The sequence below is a fragment of the Seriola lalandi genome, unplaced genomic scaffold (genome assembly GCF_002814215.2).
Source record: "Seriola lalandi dorsalis isolate HSWRI2012SDOR001 ecotype SW California unplaced genomic scaffold, Sedor1 jcf7180002054968, whole genome shotgun sequence".
In the NCBI taxonomy this organism is placed as follows: domain Eukaryota; kingdom Metazoa; phylum Chordata; class Actinopteri; order Carangiformes; family Carangidae; genus Seriola; species Seriola lalandi.
The window spans coordinates 1,335,078-1,351,426 of NW_019525519.1; the positions used below are offsets into that span (position 1 = coordinate 1,335,078).

General features: G+C 40.9%; 1 protein-coding gene across 2 annotated transcripts in view; it reads right to left on the reverse strand.

Annotated features, from left to right (window-relative positions):
- Positions 1 to 9,303, reverse strand: part of mafa (MAF bZIP transcription factor a) — an 81,850-nt gene extending 72,547 nt beyond the window's left edge. For both annotated transcript variants that reach the window (XR_002759952.2, XM_023395763.2), the window contains exon 1: positions 7,941 to 9,303. Coding sequence is in view for 1 of the 2 variants with exons in the window: in XM_023395763.2 (XP_023251531.1) it covers positions 7,941 to 8,908 (968 nt within the window). In the remaining variant the exon portion in view is untranslated. The remainder of the gene's footprint in view (positions 1 to 7,940) is intronic.
- Positions 9,304 to 16,349: the final 7,046 nt, after the last annotated feature.

The window sequence follows — 16,349 nt, forward strand, 5'->3', positions numbered from 1 at the left end:
CCCCCCCCTTCAGAACACACACAAGTAAGCATGTTGCTCTGGGCAGGTCCTAATAGATTTATTCATATTCCCTGTACACATTGCTACACAAGTGAAAACATTAACTCCGCTCTTAGCCTCCTGTGCACAGATGCCAAGCCAGGGTCCCTTTAAAACGCTGTGGAAAATGAATTGTGGAAATACTTTGCCCATACACTGCAGTAAAGGAAATTTTAAATCATTGGATTTTCAAATAAATGCCACATAACTCAGTTCTACAGAGTATATAGAACTGCAGGAAAACAGAGGTGATGCAGCATGATGATATTAGTACTGCAGCAGAAAAAAAAAAAAAGTAATTGCATCTGCATCACAAAGTATAAGCTTTCGTCAGGGTGACATATCTTGGTTTTGAGGAAAATCTTAAAAGGATGTTAACTGTGTCGGAAAAGCGAGAGATTGTGTTGAAAAAAGAGAGAGTTGCCTCTTCGCTAACAGGTGATAGAGAGCAGACATGATGGTGCAGGTCACCTGTTAGAAATGTATGGAAATATCTCAGTTATGTTGTAAGGCATTCTTCATTTCCCCTGTCATTCATGTCATTTTCTAATACTCATTATACAATTGAGTACAACTGTAGGCGCTAAGGACAGAAACTTATAAATAAACACTCTCTACTCTATATACAAACATTGCTGAATATAGATTATTGTTCCTCCCTAAATGACTAAATCCTCGTTGGACCGGTCTCTCGTGCGCATTGCTGTGCTGCAGCTCTACATTTTTAATGAAAAGCATGCTTTAAAAGTTGCAACTGTGGAAAAAATTAACTTACAGTGCTAGTAAAACCCTGGCAAGCAAAACACGTTCTCGAGTGAAGCTGTGATTTTTGGTCATCACTGTTGTGTTTTTTACTTGTAGGTATTTGAAAACTGTAAGCCATTCTGAAAGACGATAATCACTCTTAATTTTTTTTTTTTTTTAATCTGTCACCTTTTATACAATGGGACTGCCGAGAGATGGAGTTGCATTTATTTAAGTCAGAGGCTCTTGGTTTGGGTCCATTTACAGATGTATAAAATTACCCTAGCAAGTCCTGACCACCTCATTACCAACATAACCTGCAGCCAGTCTTTCAAGGACAACTCTCTAATGACACCGTGCGTATCCGCTTAATGTCTATTTGAAGCACATAGTGACTTTCTGCCACAAAGAAAGAAAGGAATTTAAAGAAAGAGCAAAACGTACTCTGATAAAATAAGCATCTTAATTGATCCCTAATGTCCGTTTAATTCTGCAGAAGTTAGTGTTTCTGTGCAGTGCCTCTCATATCGACACTGCAAAGTGAGAGGAGTTTTTCTTTTGTCTCTGTGAATCTGGGCAGACCATTTGCAGATGGGGCTGCCACCTGGTTGTGCTGAGACACCTGACTACCGTTTCTGTTAACTCTCTGCATATCCAGTATATCCTCCATCAGCACTGCTGCTTCTCAGAACCAAACTCATAAATAGTCAAAAGTGTTGTAATTTGCCACTGAGAAAAATAACATGACAAAATTCAAACTACATGAGATGCTTATCCTGAAAGTAGATTACTATATGATTTCAATGTGAATCTTTTGAAAATATGAGGCACCGGTGGCTCTGTGATGGGCTTGCAACATCATTTGGATTATGAACCTTTGAAAAGGATGAAAGAGGAAAAAAAAGAAAAGAAAAGAAGGAAAGAATCAAATAAACTTCATGCAAAAGTTATCTTCAAAGAACCACTTTTCATCATAAATGCACACTGCCCTGATTGTTACAGAGTTATAGTAATGCACGTAATGACTTTTTGTTTTAAGTAGAGGAAGTTGAGGAACAAGCTAATAAAAAAAAGATGAGGGCAGAGAACTTTTTTTCCCCTATGTTTTAGTCATTTTGGATTCATTGTGGCACATGAGAGATGATGAATACATTTTCTTCCCAAACAGATTAGGAATTGCTTGGACTTTTTTTTTTTTTAATCTTAATTAAAGAGTAAACTCAGGGCTGACACTGAAAATCCCAGTTTGACACACCCAGTCTGACTCATGACTTGTTTTGTTGTGTCTTTGCAACACCCACAATATAATCCTTACATAATGTGGGTGTGAAAATAAAATTAACTGCCACAAACACCACCGGACAATCCCCATTATACTTCTGTGATTAGTTAAAATAGGCTGCCTTATTTTTATCACCCTCATTTCCACTTGACAGTGTCTCAGTGGCTTTTTCTCTTGAGCTACATGGCATGGAAAAAGAAAGAAATATGTTTGGCAGCGTGAAACTAAACCTGCCAGGCTTCGGCCAAGTGCCACGTCTGCCCTGTTCTACACGATTTAAGGTAACAGTTGTTCTGCATACATAAACACCTTCTGTGTATTTCATCCTACCATATATGAGTCATCTCCTTGGAGCTACGTCGTGTTAACACATTAACTAATGATATGGATATTACATACTCAAAAAATAAATAAATAGCCAAATAAAACAACAAAATACACTTCTGCTAGAAGTTGTTTTTGCCTTAAACTAATGGCATTTTGTTCAAATCCTCAGAAATACTTGCATAACAAAAAAAGTATGCTACAAGAATTTAACTTTGTCTCTGTCTGAGACAGTGGTGAAATACAGGAAATGGGTAAAAAAAGAAAAAAAAAATTGGCAGTGAGTGGTCTTAAATTTACTGTGTGCTGTACCATGTCGGATGTGCATGTACGTCTTATTTAGTGGGTTCTGGGCAGAGGAAATGAGCATGAGCTCCCCAGGGCAGGGATTACTCTAATGACTTTGAGAGCAGCCTTGTGCGCTGTAACTTTTGACCTCTGCTCATCCTCTTCTCCAAAAGACGACGAGAGTCATGCATGTGCATGCACAGACACTACTACTGGCACTTTTGAACATGTAAGCTCACATTTGATCTACATAGGCGCTGATCGACCTCTCACACAAACCGTTGTGAGTTAAGAGATGCAGAATCACACACAAACGGCAACACAACAGACCCTCTGCAGCCCTTCCTGTGACAACGTCAAAAGCCTGTAAGAATCCTAAAACCCCACAACCAGTCCTTATTTTTGGGTCTGTCAACTGGCGTGCTGCTACTTGAGTGAACATCGTGCTGCATCTCATGCTGTCAGCCCGCATAGCGCCAGCGTTCCATATGAGTGCATCATTGGAAGATCGATAGATTTATCACTTACATAACCATTGTGCACTGGTGCCACAGATATAAGGGGAAACATCTTTTTGCAAATTAGATCTGTCTTCACGCATGTGTCATTTAGCTTGGAGACTGAATGTATTTGAGTCATGTAAATGCCAGAATACGGAGAAACACGAGGAATATCATGCTGTGAAACAAAAGGCTGGGCCTGTTTACTGTTTGTCTGTGCAGTTGTGTTTGTGCTGGTGTGTGTAGGCTGGCAAGTGTGTTTTCATTTCATGTGTCTTTGTGGTTAGTGTGTTTTCAGTTCGGGTGCATGGGCATTAGAGGTTTAACTGATCTCTCACAATAAGGAAACAATCGAAATAAACAAGCTAATGAGTCTAACAAGGCCGTCTCATACAGAAACCAAATTTTCATTTTTTACATACCACTCAAAACACATCAAAAAAAAAACCACCACACAAATTCACGGCCTGTAGTGAAGCAAAGCCTAACTTCTAAGTAAAGAAGAAATTATTTTCTCTTTGAAATGGCAAGTACAGAGACATATTCTTTAAAGGGGGGGGGGGGTGATCCTCTGTTAAGTCATTTAATACATTGTTGTGGTTAATATGAAATATCAAAATATAGCAGCATACCGCTTAGATCAAATAGATGTAATTAGATAAATTGAGGAAGAAGGAGAGCGGCTTGGTTGTAAATTGCATGGTGTGTGCATGCTAAGACCCAACACTGGCACAGCTGCACGGAGCTGCACTCACGATTTATCATCTCTACATCGCAGGAGCCAGTGGCCCACACCACTATTAATCATCAGCAAAATCATTTAATTCAGCCCAAGCCCGCCTATTGTCTCAGTTTCTCCCCTCACTCTGGGCAAATCAGCCACCACAGCAGCAACACGCACCTCAGATGGAAATCACACAAAACAGAGTGGGATACAAGTGTTGGGTTAAAACTCTCTTTCCTTTTTTTTTTTTTTTTTTTTTGCTATGTAGCACATCATCACTACCAGATGGTGCAGAAGGTGGCTTTTTGTAAATTTAACAAGTATAAAATTTATAACTGCAAAGACTGCTGTTCTTAGTATAGAATAACAGCTGATCACTCAGTGCTTTGTCAACGCAGTGACAGTGTGGTAAATTTTTATGAAAGGTGCCCTTTGTGTGTGTCCTTTGCTCACAGCCGTGCACACACAAAACCGTAGCTAAGTTGCAAAAAAGCTGGCAAATCCCAGACAGACTCTGTCCTCAGAAACCTTAGTGTTTCTTCAAAGTGTATTTTGGCACGTTGGTCTTCCTGTTTCAACAAACAAATTGTTCTGGAACAGTGAAACAAGATGCCCACACGGCTATTCCTTGTCCCAGAACTTACAAAAGAACTTTTCCTCTTGTGTTTCAGAAAAGTGGCCCTTTCAGTTAGTGCAGCGACACAGTGGAGAAGTTATGTTGAAAGATGTCAGAATGAGACGTCTAAACACTAGCTGAAATGCAGGATTGGGTACAGTAGCGCTGAGCCTCTTTTGCTCACCGCAGAGGCTGACTTACATTGGCACCTTCTCCAGTGCCCCCTCACATGCCTGACATGACTGTGCCCTCACTGCACAACCCCCCCCCCCTCTCTCCGAGGGCATGTCTGCTCCAGGGCCAACATCCAGGCCCACTGACAAACAGGATAAAGTGGGGTGAAATTTGGAAAGCCAAACGATGACATGCAAATGACAGTGAGCACACACATTCCGAAAAATACAGCAGCAACACTACACATACACGGATCAGGAAGCAAGCGAGATGAAAAAGGGGCAAATGGAGGGTGCAAATATGAAAACATGCATAGCCAGAGGAAATTCACATAGAGATGTCATCCTTTCATACTGTCATTCAAGAAAACACACACACACACACACACACACACACACACACACACACACACACACACACACACACACACACATTTACATGAATACACACAAGGACACATACAAGCACACAGAGAGAGAGAGATTCACACACATGCACTCAGAGAGAGAGAGACACACACACATCCCCTATAATCACAGGTCACATTTTACAGTAAAATGAACAGGATGTCAGTATAACATATGAAACCACACTGGGCGTCCATCATAACACATGAGGATGTATATCATGGACCGAAATCTTTTAAATAGAAAATGAAAATATAATATTTCATCATACACAATAATTTGATTGTGAAGATGATTTAGGGTGGACATGGAGCTGACATGATGAAACAAAAATGGAAACAAATAAGATTTCAGTCTAAGTCTGCGTTTTGGGATCATTGTAGTCTACTGTGAAAAAGATTTTTCATTCACAGTTAATTTGGAGATTTTGAAGAAAAAAAAATCTGTATCAGACAGTAGAATGTCAGAGTACATCCATATGTAGGCCACTATGTGTCGAAATCTTTGTTTGTGGTTTCATCTGTAACACCGGACTTCAACCTCCTCATTTTTACATGCAGCTCTCGTGCATCAAAATGGATAAAGTGTCTCAACCTGAATTGCTCTCTAATTTTTTTTCCCCTCTATTATTTAGGGTAAATTCTCTGATAACTATGTTGTTAAAATCATGTTTGTGATGCGTTCAGGGTGGCCCGTTATTATATTAGTTTTGGAAGTAAACACGTTAAAAGGGGGGGGGGGGCAACAGCAAATACTGTAGAAAGACTAAAATGTAGTGCAGTCATCTCCAGTCTGTTTTTGATTCTAGTTGCATTACAAAAGCAAAAATTCTCAGGACAATTCAAAAGAAAAGAAAAGTGAGAAACTTATTGAAGACAATTACATACATTTATTGCATATCATTTAATTGTATGAAATGAAAAAAACGAGCACATAATCATCACATATGGTTAGTGAGTGAAATAATTTTGCACAGCAAAATATATATATATATTTATATTCTATATATAAGATGAAAGATTAATTAACATATTTTCAAGATTTATTGGCGAATGGTACTCCCTCATTTTGTACATGCAGGGTGTCAATCCCTGACGATCTAACAATGTCCAGACATTATTGATTATAATAATTGTTATTGCTTTGCGAATATTGAGTTCGCTTAAGACAAAACACCAGTCTCTCCTGAACTGATAATAAAGTATCAAAATGTGACGATTAAGTCTTAACAGAATGCCAAACTTGAGATGTGGAGAATACTAACTTTTCCTTCACTTCTACAGGATTACAGGCGACATTTTATTTGATTTAATTTCTTTCTTAGTTTATTTCAGTCCAAGATATGACAGTTCGTTGAAGAAACACATTTCCAATAAGAAAAAAAAGCATGGCAATTTACCTTGACTTCGGCTATGAGGATTATCTCCTCCAATAATACTTCTTTTTTTAAAATACAGTGAGGAAACGTGTGGCGGAGACCAATAGAGCCCTCACACTTCTGTTTGAAGCACATGCTGCAAAAGCGCTGTTTATGCACTGCACAATACTGCTCATTTTGGAGCCGAGCCAATTTTTCTCAACCAATGTTAAAGAATACTTTTGTGCAGCAGTCAGCTCATTAATGATCCTAGTCATCTATACTCTTCAACCTGTAGCACATGTTACCTTTTTTGCAACTTAGATTATAAAACTTTGTACTTAAATTACGCTTTAAAAATTATTCAAAGGTTGACAAATGCACAATGGAATATCTTTAAATAACAATATAGGCTTAAAGCAACAGTCTAAACTTCCAGGAAAGGGATTGGTGATTTCCTTTAACAGTGAAGTCTTTTTTCTTTTTCCCCCCTTTGCACCGGGATCCCCGCTGATCAACTTCCACCAGGAATGCATAGCGCATTCACTGCAGCCTAATGACAGCCGATGGTGGTGCACTTCAACACAGCTGAAATGCACTTGTATAGATTACAAGGGGGGTGGGAAGTCCTGTCACTTTTTTGTTGCTGTCCCAAAAAAGTGAGGAGGCCATAAAATGAAGTATGAATGCCATGCTGGAGTCATCCGACAAAAAGGACATCTTCAAGCACAGAAAGAAAAAAAAAAAAAAAACCATACATGTCCAGCATGCAGGGCAGTTCAATAACACATCTCTTTTAAAAACAATGAATAGTTTGTAATGAATACAGTCTGTTGTTGCTCAACACAATAACAAGCAAAACGCATGAGATGAGGTGGCGTCAAACGGCAGGCTCGCAATCCTCCAAGTTTGGCAGACAAAAAAAAAAAAGAAAGGTAGAAAAGACCAAAAACATACTGTCGATGGATGCAGTTTTGACAGGAGTCTGTACACTGAATTGAAAGTAAAATGATGAAAAAGGGCAAGTTGATGAACTTCAAATGAGTATACTTAGTGCTTGCATGCACACTTCGTATACTGCGGCGTAAAGTTGGATCAACTTTCAAAAATCATATTTGACACTGCAAATCTAATGAACAACGATGAAAAATCTTGACAAACAGGCTATGCATAATATAGGCCTATAGTACTGAGTATGACAGCAAAAAGTAGATGAAAGTTTTCTGAATATGCCTCTCCAAAATTAAACACACGGATAACAGAGCCTTCCAAATCTAAAAACAGCCGCAGACTTGAGCAAACTCTTGTTTTCAAAAAATGTATAAAATAAAACAAAAAAAAAAACAAAAAAAAAAGTTGACAAATTAGTTCTTGGTCTAGTGGGCTTTGCGCCAAATGAAAAAAATGTTTCATAATGAAAACTTTATTAAGCGGGGGTGAGTAACTCATCTGATATTTCTTTCTCACGATAATGTCGAAACTCACATGAAAAACTCCGGGGATGAAGGGTTGTTGTCACTGCTGGATCCATTTTCTCTGAAGCCGTTGCTGATGAGCTTCTCATACTTTTCTTTGTACGCGTCCCTCTCCCGGACCAGCCTGGAGATCTCCTGCTTTAGGTGCTCGACCTGCTGGATGAGTTGCGTCTTCTCTCCCTCCAGGACGTGCCGCTGCTGGACCCGCTTGAACCGGCAGGACTGAGCGTAGCCTCTGTTCTTTAGGGTCCTCCTCTTCTGTTTCAATCTGATCACTTCTTCCTTGCTGACCCCCCGTAGCTGCCGGTTGAGCTCCCGCACGGACATGGTCACCAGCTGCTCGTCTGAAAACCGCTCCTCCAAGCGCATGTGTGGGTGATTTGTCCCAGAAGTGCCGTTGTTCTGGACGCCAGGTGCCTGGTGGTGGCTGCTGCTGTGGTGGTGGTGGTGATGGTGATGGTGTTGCGCTCCGTTCTGAGCGGCTGCCGCAGCGATAACTGCCGACACCACCGCCGCAGCAGACCCCATCTCTTCCCCGGCCATGGTGCCTCCTGCCCCGGCTGCGCCAGCAAACTGCTGGCTCCTGGCGTAGCCATCGAACGACTGGAGCTGGTGACTGCTGTTGATCAGCGCCTCGACTGCGTCTTCGGGGCTGAAGCCCAGCGCCTCTGGATTCAACTGCTGTTGATAACCGGACATCCAGTAGAAATCCTCTATGTGTGTCTTCTGCTCGCTCCCCGAGCCCGGACTGGGCGCCGAGAAGCTTGGGGAAGGGGGCACCGAGCTGCAAGGCGTGCTCATCGGGGTGGAAGACAAGGATCCCCCGGCGATAAGGCGACTGCACTGGCTGATGTTGCGATCGGGCTCCACCGGCTCCTTTTTCACTTCAAACTTCATCAGATCGAAGTCATTAACATATTCCATGGCCAGGGGACTGGTGGGCAGGTCGGAGTTGCTCATTGCCAGCTCTGATGCCATCCTCTTGCTGCTGACAGTCCTCCAAACGGGGTGAAGAGCAGCTGTCAAACTGGGTTGGTTTGGAAGAACGTGAGCCAGCTTGATTTTAAGCGTTTGTCTTGAAACTGAAAAATTAGGTTTTCAGCGTCCCTTTTGCAGCCACGGACTTGCAGGCGTGTGAGAGTAGTTTTTCTTTGCAGAGTCTATTGCACAGACACAGGAGTGCCGCGCGCACGAGTAGCGGAGTCCTTTTTCAGCATGTGAAATTCGGCGGTTTTGTATTTCAAACATTTAACACTTTACGGTTTCTTCATGAATACATTGCGCAGGCGGAGAGGGAGAGAAGCCGAGAGTAAGGGAGTGAATGCAGCCTCGCACGTTATAAGCCGCTGACTGGTGGGCCGATTTTTTTAGAGGGATCACACAGCAGATGAGTTTAAGAGCATTGTAGCTGCCCTGACGTCAGGCTGGAAATGACTCGGACGAAGAGCCAATAGGGTCGCACACTCCGAGAGCTAATTAACATATTAGTAACCTGGAGAACAAAACTTTTCTGAACTGTCAAAGGCCATCAGCTGACTGTCAGCTGGGACACAAACCTCTTAACTCTTTGGCGACTATGGCCATAATTTTTATCTCCGTTTTTATATGAAGCAACAATTTTTACCAGTTTGATTTATTTTGATTTTGGTGGAATGGAGAGAAGCGTGCTGTAAATTCATTAACATGCGAGTCCTAATGCAAAACATTTAGAGAAATGATAATAAAATTAGATAGATAGATAGATAGATAGATAGATAGATAGATAGGTCTCTAAAACAGACAAGTGTATCATAACTATTCACCTTTTAATCAGAGCATTTACAACTTAATTTTATATTTTATAATATTTTTGATATTTTGAATTTTTTTTTGAGTATTTAATTTAGTTTCCCTCCTAGAAAAATCACTTCAACTCATCCAAGACAGTATCTGATATTGATGTTATTTTGTAGCACAAATAACTACATAAAACATATTGACGATGTTGAGATGTGACTTCAGACACAATTGACTAAAAATAGGCTATGAAAGGTGGATTGAAGAGATTTCTCATGCCTTTGCGCACCATTATAAAACTCAACACTGCCACCTTTTGGACGTGCCAGTGCATGGGATTCCCCTCTCAGTGGCTGTAATAGGCCATAAAAACAAAACACAGAAACAAACAAAGAGCAAAAGTTATTACAAAGGGATGAAAAAAATCATGCTGTTTGCAAAACACATACGCACACATACACACACACACACACACACACACACACACACACTCATACACATGAGGTGTATCTTTATTTTCTTCATTTTATTAAGGAAAAGACACCAAATATTCCTTGTAACTTTCATGGGTGTTATGTAAGAAAATCAAACCTATTCTGTGTGAAAGTAATCTTGTCATTGGAAGTGAATGCCAGCGAACCCAGTGTTCCTTCCAAACTGATATTATGTCGTACAGCCATAAAAATCACTTTATCTAAGCACTGGCCCAGGCGTTGCAGTGGAGTCATATAAACCACTCTCGTACTTTGCACTTTATCTCAGTTCAAACCTCAGCTCAGTACAACAATGACATAAGGCAGTCTGGGTGTTCCTGCTTCCCATATTTCTGCGTGTCCTGTCTAGTTAATTGGTCATAATGGGTTTATCCATGTAGATCATGCAGGGTTTCTGTCAGCACTGTAAAAATATGTGTTCAACTGAATGTTTCATTTCAGCTGGGGGAGCACAGGAACCATTGTGATGCTTTTTTTTATACTTTGATTTCATACTTTTACAGAACAGGCAACTTAGTTCACTCCTGATGTGATGCTAACACATACAGTTTCAGCAAACCGGCTTGAGAGTGTAATTAGGATAAGCTATATGAAGTTTCTGATATAGAACATCGTAATGCTAATTTATTTAGCTTTACTCCTATGCATTAACCTGCATTCATCAATGAGGATGACATTCGTGTGGGATTTATACCCTTAACTTTGAGTTCCCCATCGTATCTGCATTAATGATAGAATGCAATTAACTGATGACACATGGTAGTTTACTCATTCAATAATAATGCAATTGGGGAAAAGAGTGATGTAAGCTATGCTAAGGCCTGGTCTCGCTGGCAAGTCAGAGTGTTGATTTCTTGTGGCCTCTTTTGACATGGTGCTGACAAATAACCATTTCTTTCCTGTGACAAAAGCCTATAATCATAGTCTCTCTCTCTCTCTCTCTCAATCTCTCTCTTTTCAAGCGTATGATCTCATCGTTGCGATGATGTGTATTTTTAGATTCCTGGGTGCACACTATTTAATGATAGGCCAAATCAGTCATGTCCCTGCTGCCAAAAACCTGACAATCTGCCAGATATTTTCATAACCATACAGAGTTTAACACTTCCCTTTGTTTGTCCAAAACTGTTGCTCAGATTGTGTCTTTCAGTTTAAACTGTTTGAAATTTAGTGGAAACACTTTGTTTTGAGTGTATATGTGATGTTACAGCGCTTATGCTTTTTTCTGCTTGTGAAAAACACACAAACGAAGTTAACCCAACACACAAGTATCACTGGCAGTTACTGAATGTTCTACAGAAGGGATAAATGATGCGTCTGCTTGCAAGTTAACACAAGACTGTGCGTGTGGCTCAAACAAACTTGGATAGAACCCTATTGTTTCTATTTCCATTCTGTTGCCTTGTCATCTGTTTGGGCTTACCTGTTCATGGGAAGGCACAGCAGTGGCCCGTTCCCTGGGGTACGGCCACAGCAGAGCGAGACTAATACACAAACGAAGGGAGAGCTCATTAGTCATGACAGAAAGAAAGTGGCGGACCTAATTTAGCTGCTTTTGTGCCTTTGAAGTTATTGATGATGCAGAGCTGAGGGAGATCTACGTGGAGAGAGATCGGGCCGCTGTGGAGAGAACTTATCAAAACAGGAAGGAAGAAGATCACGTGATGAGCGGTGTCAGTATCATTAAAGGGGTCAATCCCATTTTTTTTTGGACTTTAAAGTAATTTGTAAAACTGAAAGATTTATTAAACCACATGAAACAGAGGTGTGTGGATGTTAGAGCGCTCTAGCAAAGGTGGTGTTCTCATCAAAGTCACGTCAAGTCAAAGTTTACACTAGTGTTTGACGACATGACACGTACATTTTCAGTGTATTTAAAAAAAAATGTTGGACTAAAAAATGGCAAATTGTCATCTGACACTGACTAAATTTAGGTTTGCAAATCTAAAATAATAGCATCCTCAGGAGTTGTTGTGGAGCATTTTATTGTTATTAAAGCCTTTTTTTTAAATAGGCCATTAACCCCTTGGAGATTGTGGAATGCATCATGTACATTTCTTTGCAGTGTGATGTTGCTTTTGACACAACAAGATGACTTCCGGTTTTGTTTTGGAGTGGTGTATGATCAGTCTATGGTGTTGGTGCCGAATTCCAACCCGTTTCTGAAGAGCCTCTTGTCAATTTTGACATAAATAGTATACTGCAGGTAGGGCAGAGGTAAAATCTTTCTTTTACAAGTGATAGTACAAGTACAAGTGATCATGGCCAACTTTTAATGTCCCTCCTGATGCACTTAACAGCACAGATTCTGATATACACTCCTGATGAGTCTGCGAGAGCTCAGGGTTTGGACTTCCAGATGTTTCCAATTGTTTGACGGCTCTCTGATTGACTTTTTGAGCCGTGTATGTTGTTGTGTATGAGTGTTCATAAGTCTGCAACTCTGCAGATTTTGCTAAAGGAAAAACCCACAATGCATAGCATTGTTGCATTAAATTGGCAAAGAGTGCAATTGTGCATTATGAAAAATCAAGAAAATAAACAAAACACGGAAGGATCTGGCAAGATGACATTTCCTTTCAATCTAAACACACATGGTGTTAACCAGCACTATGCATGTGCACTTGTTTGTCTTATGACGGCAGGATGGTGGTTTCCGCATATTTGGTTTGGTTCAAAAGAAGACGTGTTTAACTTAAGAACAGGGAGCAATTCTGCACACACGACTTTCATTGTACTCATGGCTGGTCTATCAACACTTGTTTCAAATTAGTAGAGATATGCTGTTGGTAGCTTGAAATGATCCTCTCAAAAAAAAATACCTTGGATGTAAACAAATTCTATCCCCAAACCTAAGCTCAGCAACAAAATGAGGAGTGTGATTTAGATCAGTGTATCAGTGCTGGTATTAGTTTGAACTCCTCATTCTGGGGAGCAATAGAGGCGACAGAGTGGAAAAAGCAGAGGTCAGTGAGTTATTTGTTGTATGTCTGTTAGACTGTGTGAGTATGTGTGTGGGTGTGTGTGTGTGTGTGTGTGTGTGGGGTGCTGGGGGGGGTGGGGGGGGGCTGCTCAGTTCCAGACAGGGCTTGATAAGGCCATCTAATCAGCCTCTTTTCATGCCAACACTGTTGTAAGCCGCCCCTCACCTAAGCTTCTGAGCTTATTACTGTATCCATGTCAGCATTGGTGAATACCTGAAATCTGATAGCACCTGCAAACACACGGGCAGCGTAGGTGAACGAATGGAGTCGCACAGCTTTTAATATGACAAAAACACTTTGTTCGAACACTGCTTTTAAGTTTAAAATGAAGAAGACAACAACACCACCCGTGCTTTACATCTCTGCTAACGTGAAGAGCTGGTACTGCTCCAGGGCACTGCAATTTCATCAACAGTTCAGTGAGAACAACAAAGCTGGAATATCAATTTTCACCCCACCAGCAGAATGTGGGCACAGCCATGTCATAATTACCTTAATCCATTAGTCAGAAGGAGGGTGAGGCTGAGAAGGGTGCGACGGAGGACATAGCAGACAAAACAAGGTCAGGAGGAGAGCAGATCTGTAGTCTGAGGTGGATCTTGGATGGCCTCTCTGACACTGGTGGAAAGTATTTGGTAGCCTACAGCTAGTGGGCTTTGTGTGACTGGAGAACTCTGGCATATGACCCCGAGCGAGTATCAGTTCAGCGGCTTGATGGCGAGGCGCAGGCAGTAAACCAGTGAATGTGTTACTGTGCTGTGAACAGCAGACTCGCACATGTTTTCTAGACTGTCTCAGTGTCACATGGCGCAGGGCGACACACAGTTTTGAGGTTTAATCTGTTTTATTCAATCCCCCCTCCCCCTCCAACAGAATATTTGTCAAGTTTAAAAACACAGTTGCTAATTAATACTGTGTAGCCCATAAATGTAGGCTACTCTGTTCACCACATGTAGAGTAATCGAAGAAGAATGGTCAATATTGCGCAAGTGTTGGCAGAGTGGCTTGCATATTAGCCACAATTACATTCACATGAACGTAATGTATCGGTTTACTGTCACGTCTAAGGTTAATGTGTAGAGCAAATTATTGATATATTAACTGTTAGATAGCTTTCCAGGCTTATCTCCCTTGGACGACCACAATACTTTCACATGACTTAGTCACATCTTTAACTGTGTTTGTATGTGTGTGTCTGTCTGTCTGTCCGTCCGTCCGTCCGTCCGTCCGTCTCTCTGGCTGTCTGTCCGCCTGTCTGTCTGTCTGGCTGTGTGTGTGTGTGTGTGTGTGGGTGGTGGGGGTGGTGGGGGTACCTAATTGCACCTCTTTACCTCTTCCAGTGTTTGTGTGTTGGTACATGCATTTCTATGTGTGTGTGTGTGTGTGTGTGTGTGTGTGTGTTTTGAAGTTTGCTATGACTTAATGTTAAAACGAATACTCACAGTACAATGATACACTTTTATACAGGACTAAAGTGAAGTGTACTTTATTTTAAATTTAGGCAATTCTGAGAAACCAGATTCATTCTGAGAAACATCTTTTTGTAATAGGAACCATTAAGAAGTAAATTTATTTTCACCATAGTTTACCACTTACTGTCTTAGAAGTAGGCAGCTGGTATTTTAGTGTACAGTGAGGACTAGAATATTTGCTACAAAATATGGCCACAAACAGTAACAACAATTTACCAACACCTCTCTCTGAGGTTAATCAAACATTTTTTTTAAAATTAGTTTGTTGCAGGGATACTGAACAGCATTAGATTGCATATGCATTGATAACATTGCATTCACCTCCTTTAAGTTATTTATACAGGGCTATTGGGAATTGCAGCACTGTTTGCAGGAGTTGTCACCTCCTGCACAAGTCTCTGGCAAGTCTCTAGCCCCCCCACCCCCAGCTGCTCCTGTGCCCTTGAGCTAATGTAGCCTGCCTGGAACTGACACTAACAATAAAGTATAATTTTCACAATTACAGAGAGTTTGCAAGCTAATTTGAGCAGAGATCCAGCAGAAATATCAGAAAATAAGACCTCTTCGCCTCCGTAGCTGAAATGTCTTGTAACACCCTTTGCCCTGTCTGTAATTGAGCAGATGATGGTGGAAAGTAACGCAACACCTTATGTTAAATATTATATCTCACCACAAGTCCCCATGTCAATAACCTGACGATCACTTCCTCCCTAATGATTTGTTTTGTTGCTCTTTTACTCATGGATATCAACATTATCTATGGTGTTTTCCCATTCGTTCATCATCTGTTACATGGTCATTACACTGAACTTAATGAGACCATCTTTCCATTGTGTTCAACACAGTGTTTGTCAAATATGCCAATACAGGGTATTGACTTGGCGAAGATATACAGGAGCAGTGGCTGTCTGCCTACACCAAACCACAGTTTGATAAGAGCCAAAGAATTTCTAGAGGGGCAAACACAATCTGTCGAAGAGCCTCAAGTCTTCTTCCTTTTCTCATGCATCAGAGAACTTAGAGTAATGACTTTGGTTTTTTCGGTTTGTCAGGCAGATGACCGCTCAGCGATTGAAGATGGATGGATATTTGTGTATGGATGATCAGAATGCTGTTGCCCCTCCTCATTCGAGTTCGTCTGATCATGGGTCTCTCCAGTCACAGTGAGCATGCACATCACCCCCCACACTAACGAGTGAATAGAAACACACACGCAGTCACAATGACACAAACCCATTCCCAAATGCATGCGTGCGTTCACGAATGCATGCATGCGCATGCTCATAGCCTAATGAGAGATATTCTGACCTTTCTTCATGTACCCCAGGAGAATATTGATGAATCCCCTTTTAAAAATAACTCTCGCCTTGTAGGGTCATTAAATGATTTACAGTTATTTCAGCAACACATAATTATTACATTTATTATGTTGGACTGTACAGGGTTGGGCCATTGTGGTAGAAGGTGGACTTTTTAACACACAATAGAGCCGATTAAAAGTTTATTTTTCTTGAATACACTTTACTCAGGTTCCACTCTGAAGTTAACATCACAAGAAAACAGTTTACAGCTTTTAGAGTTGTGCATTAGGCGCTATAAAACTAAACCTGTAGTATTTATGGTGCATTGTCTGATGAGTGAAAGAAAACCTATTAGAGGAGAAGGAGAGAACACAAAGTTTTAGTATGGTCTG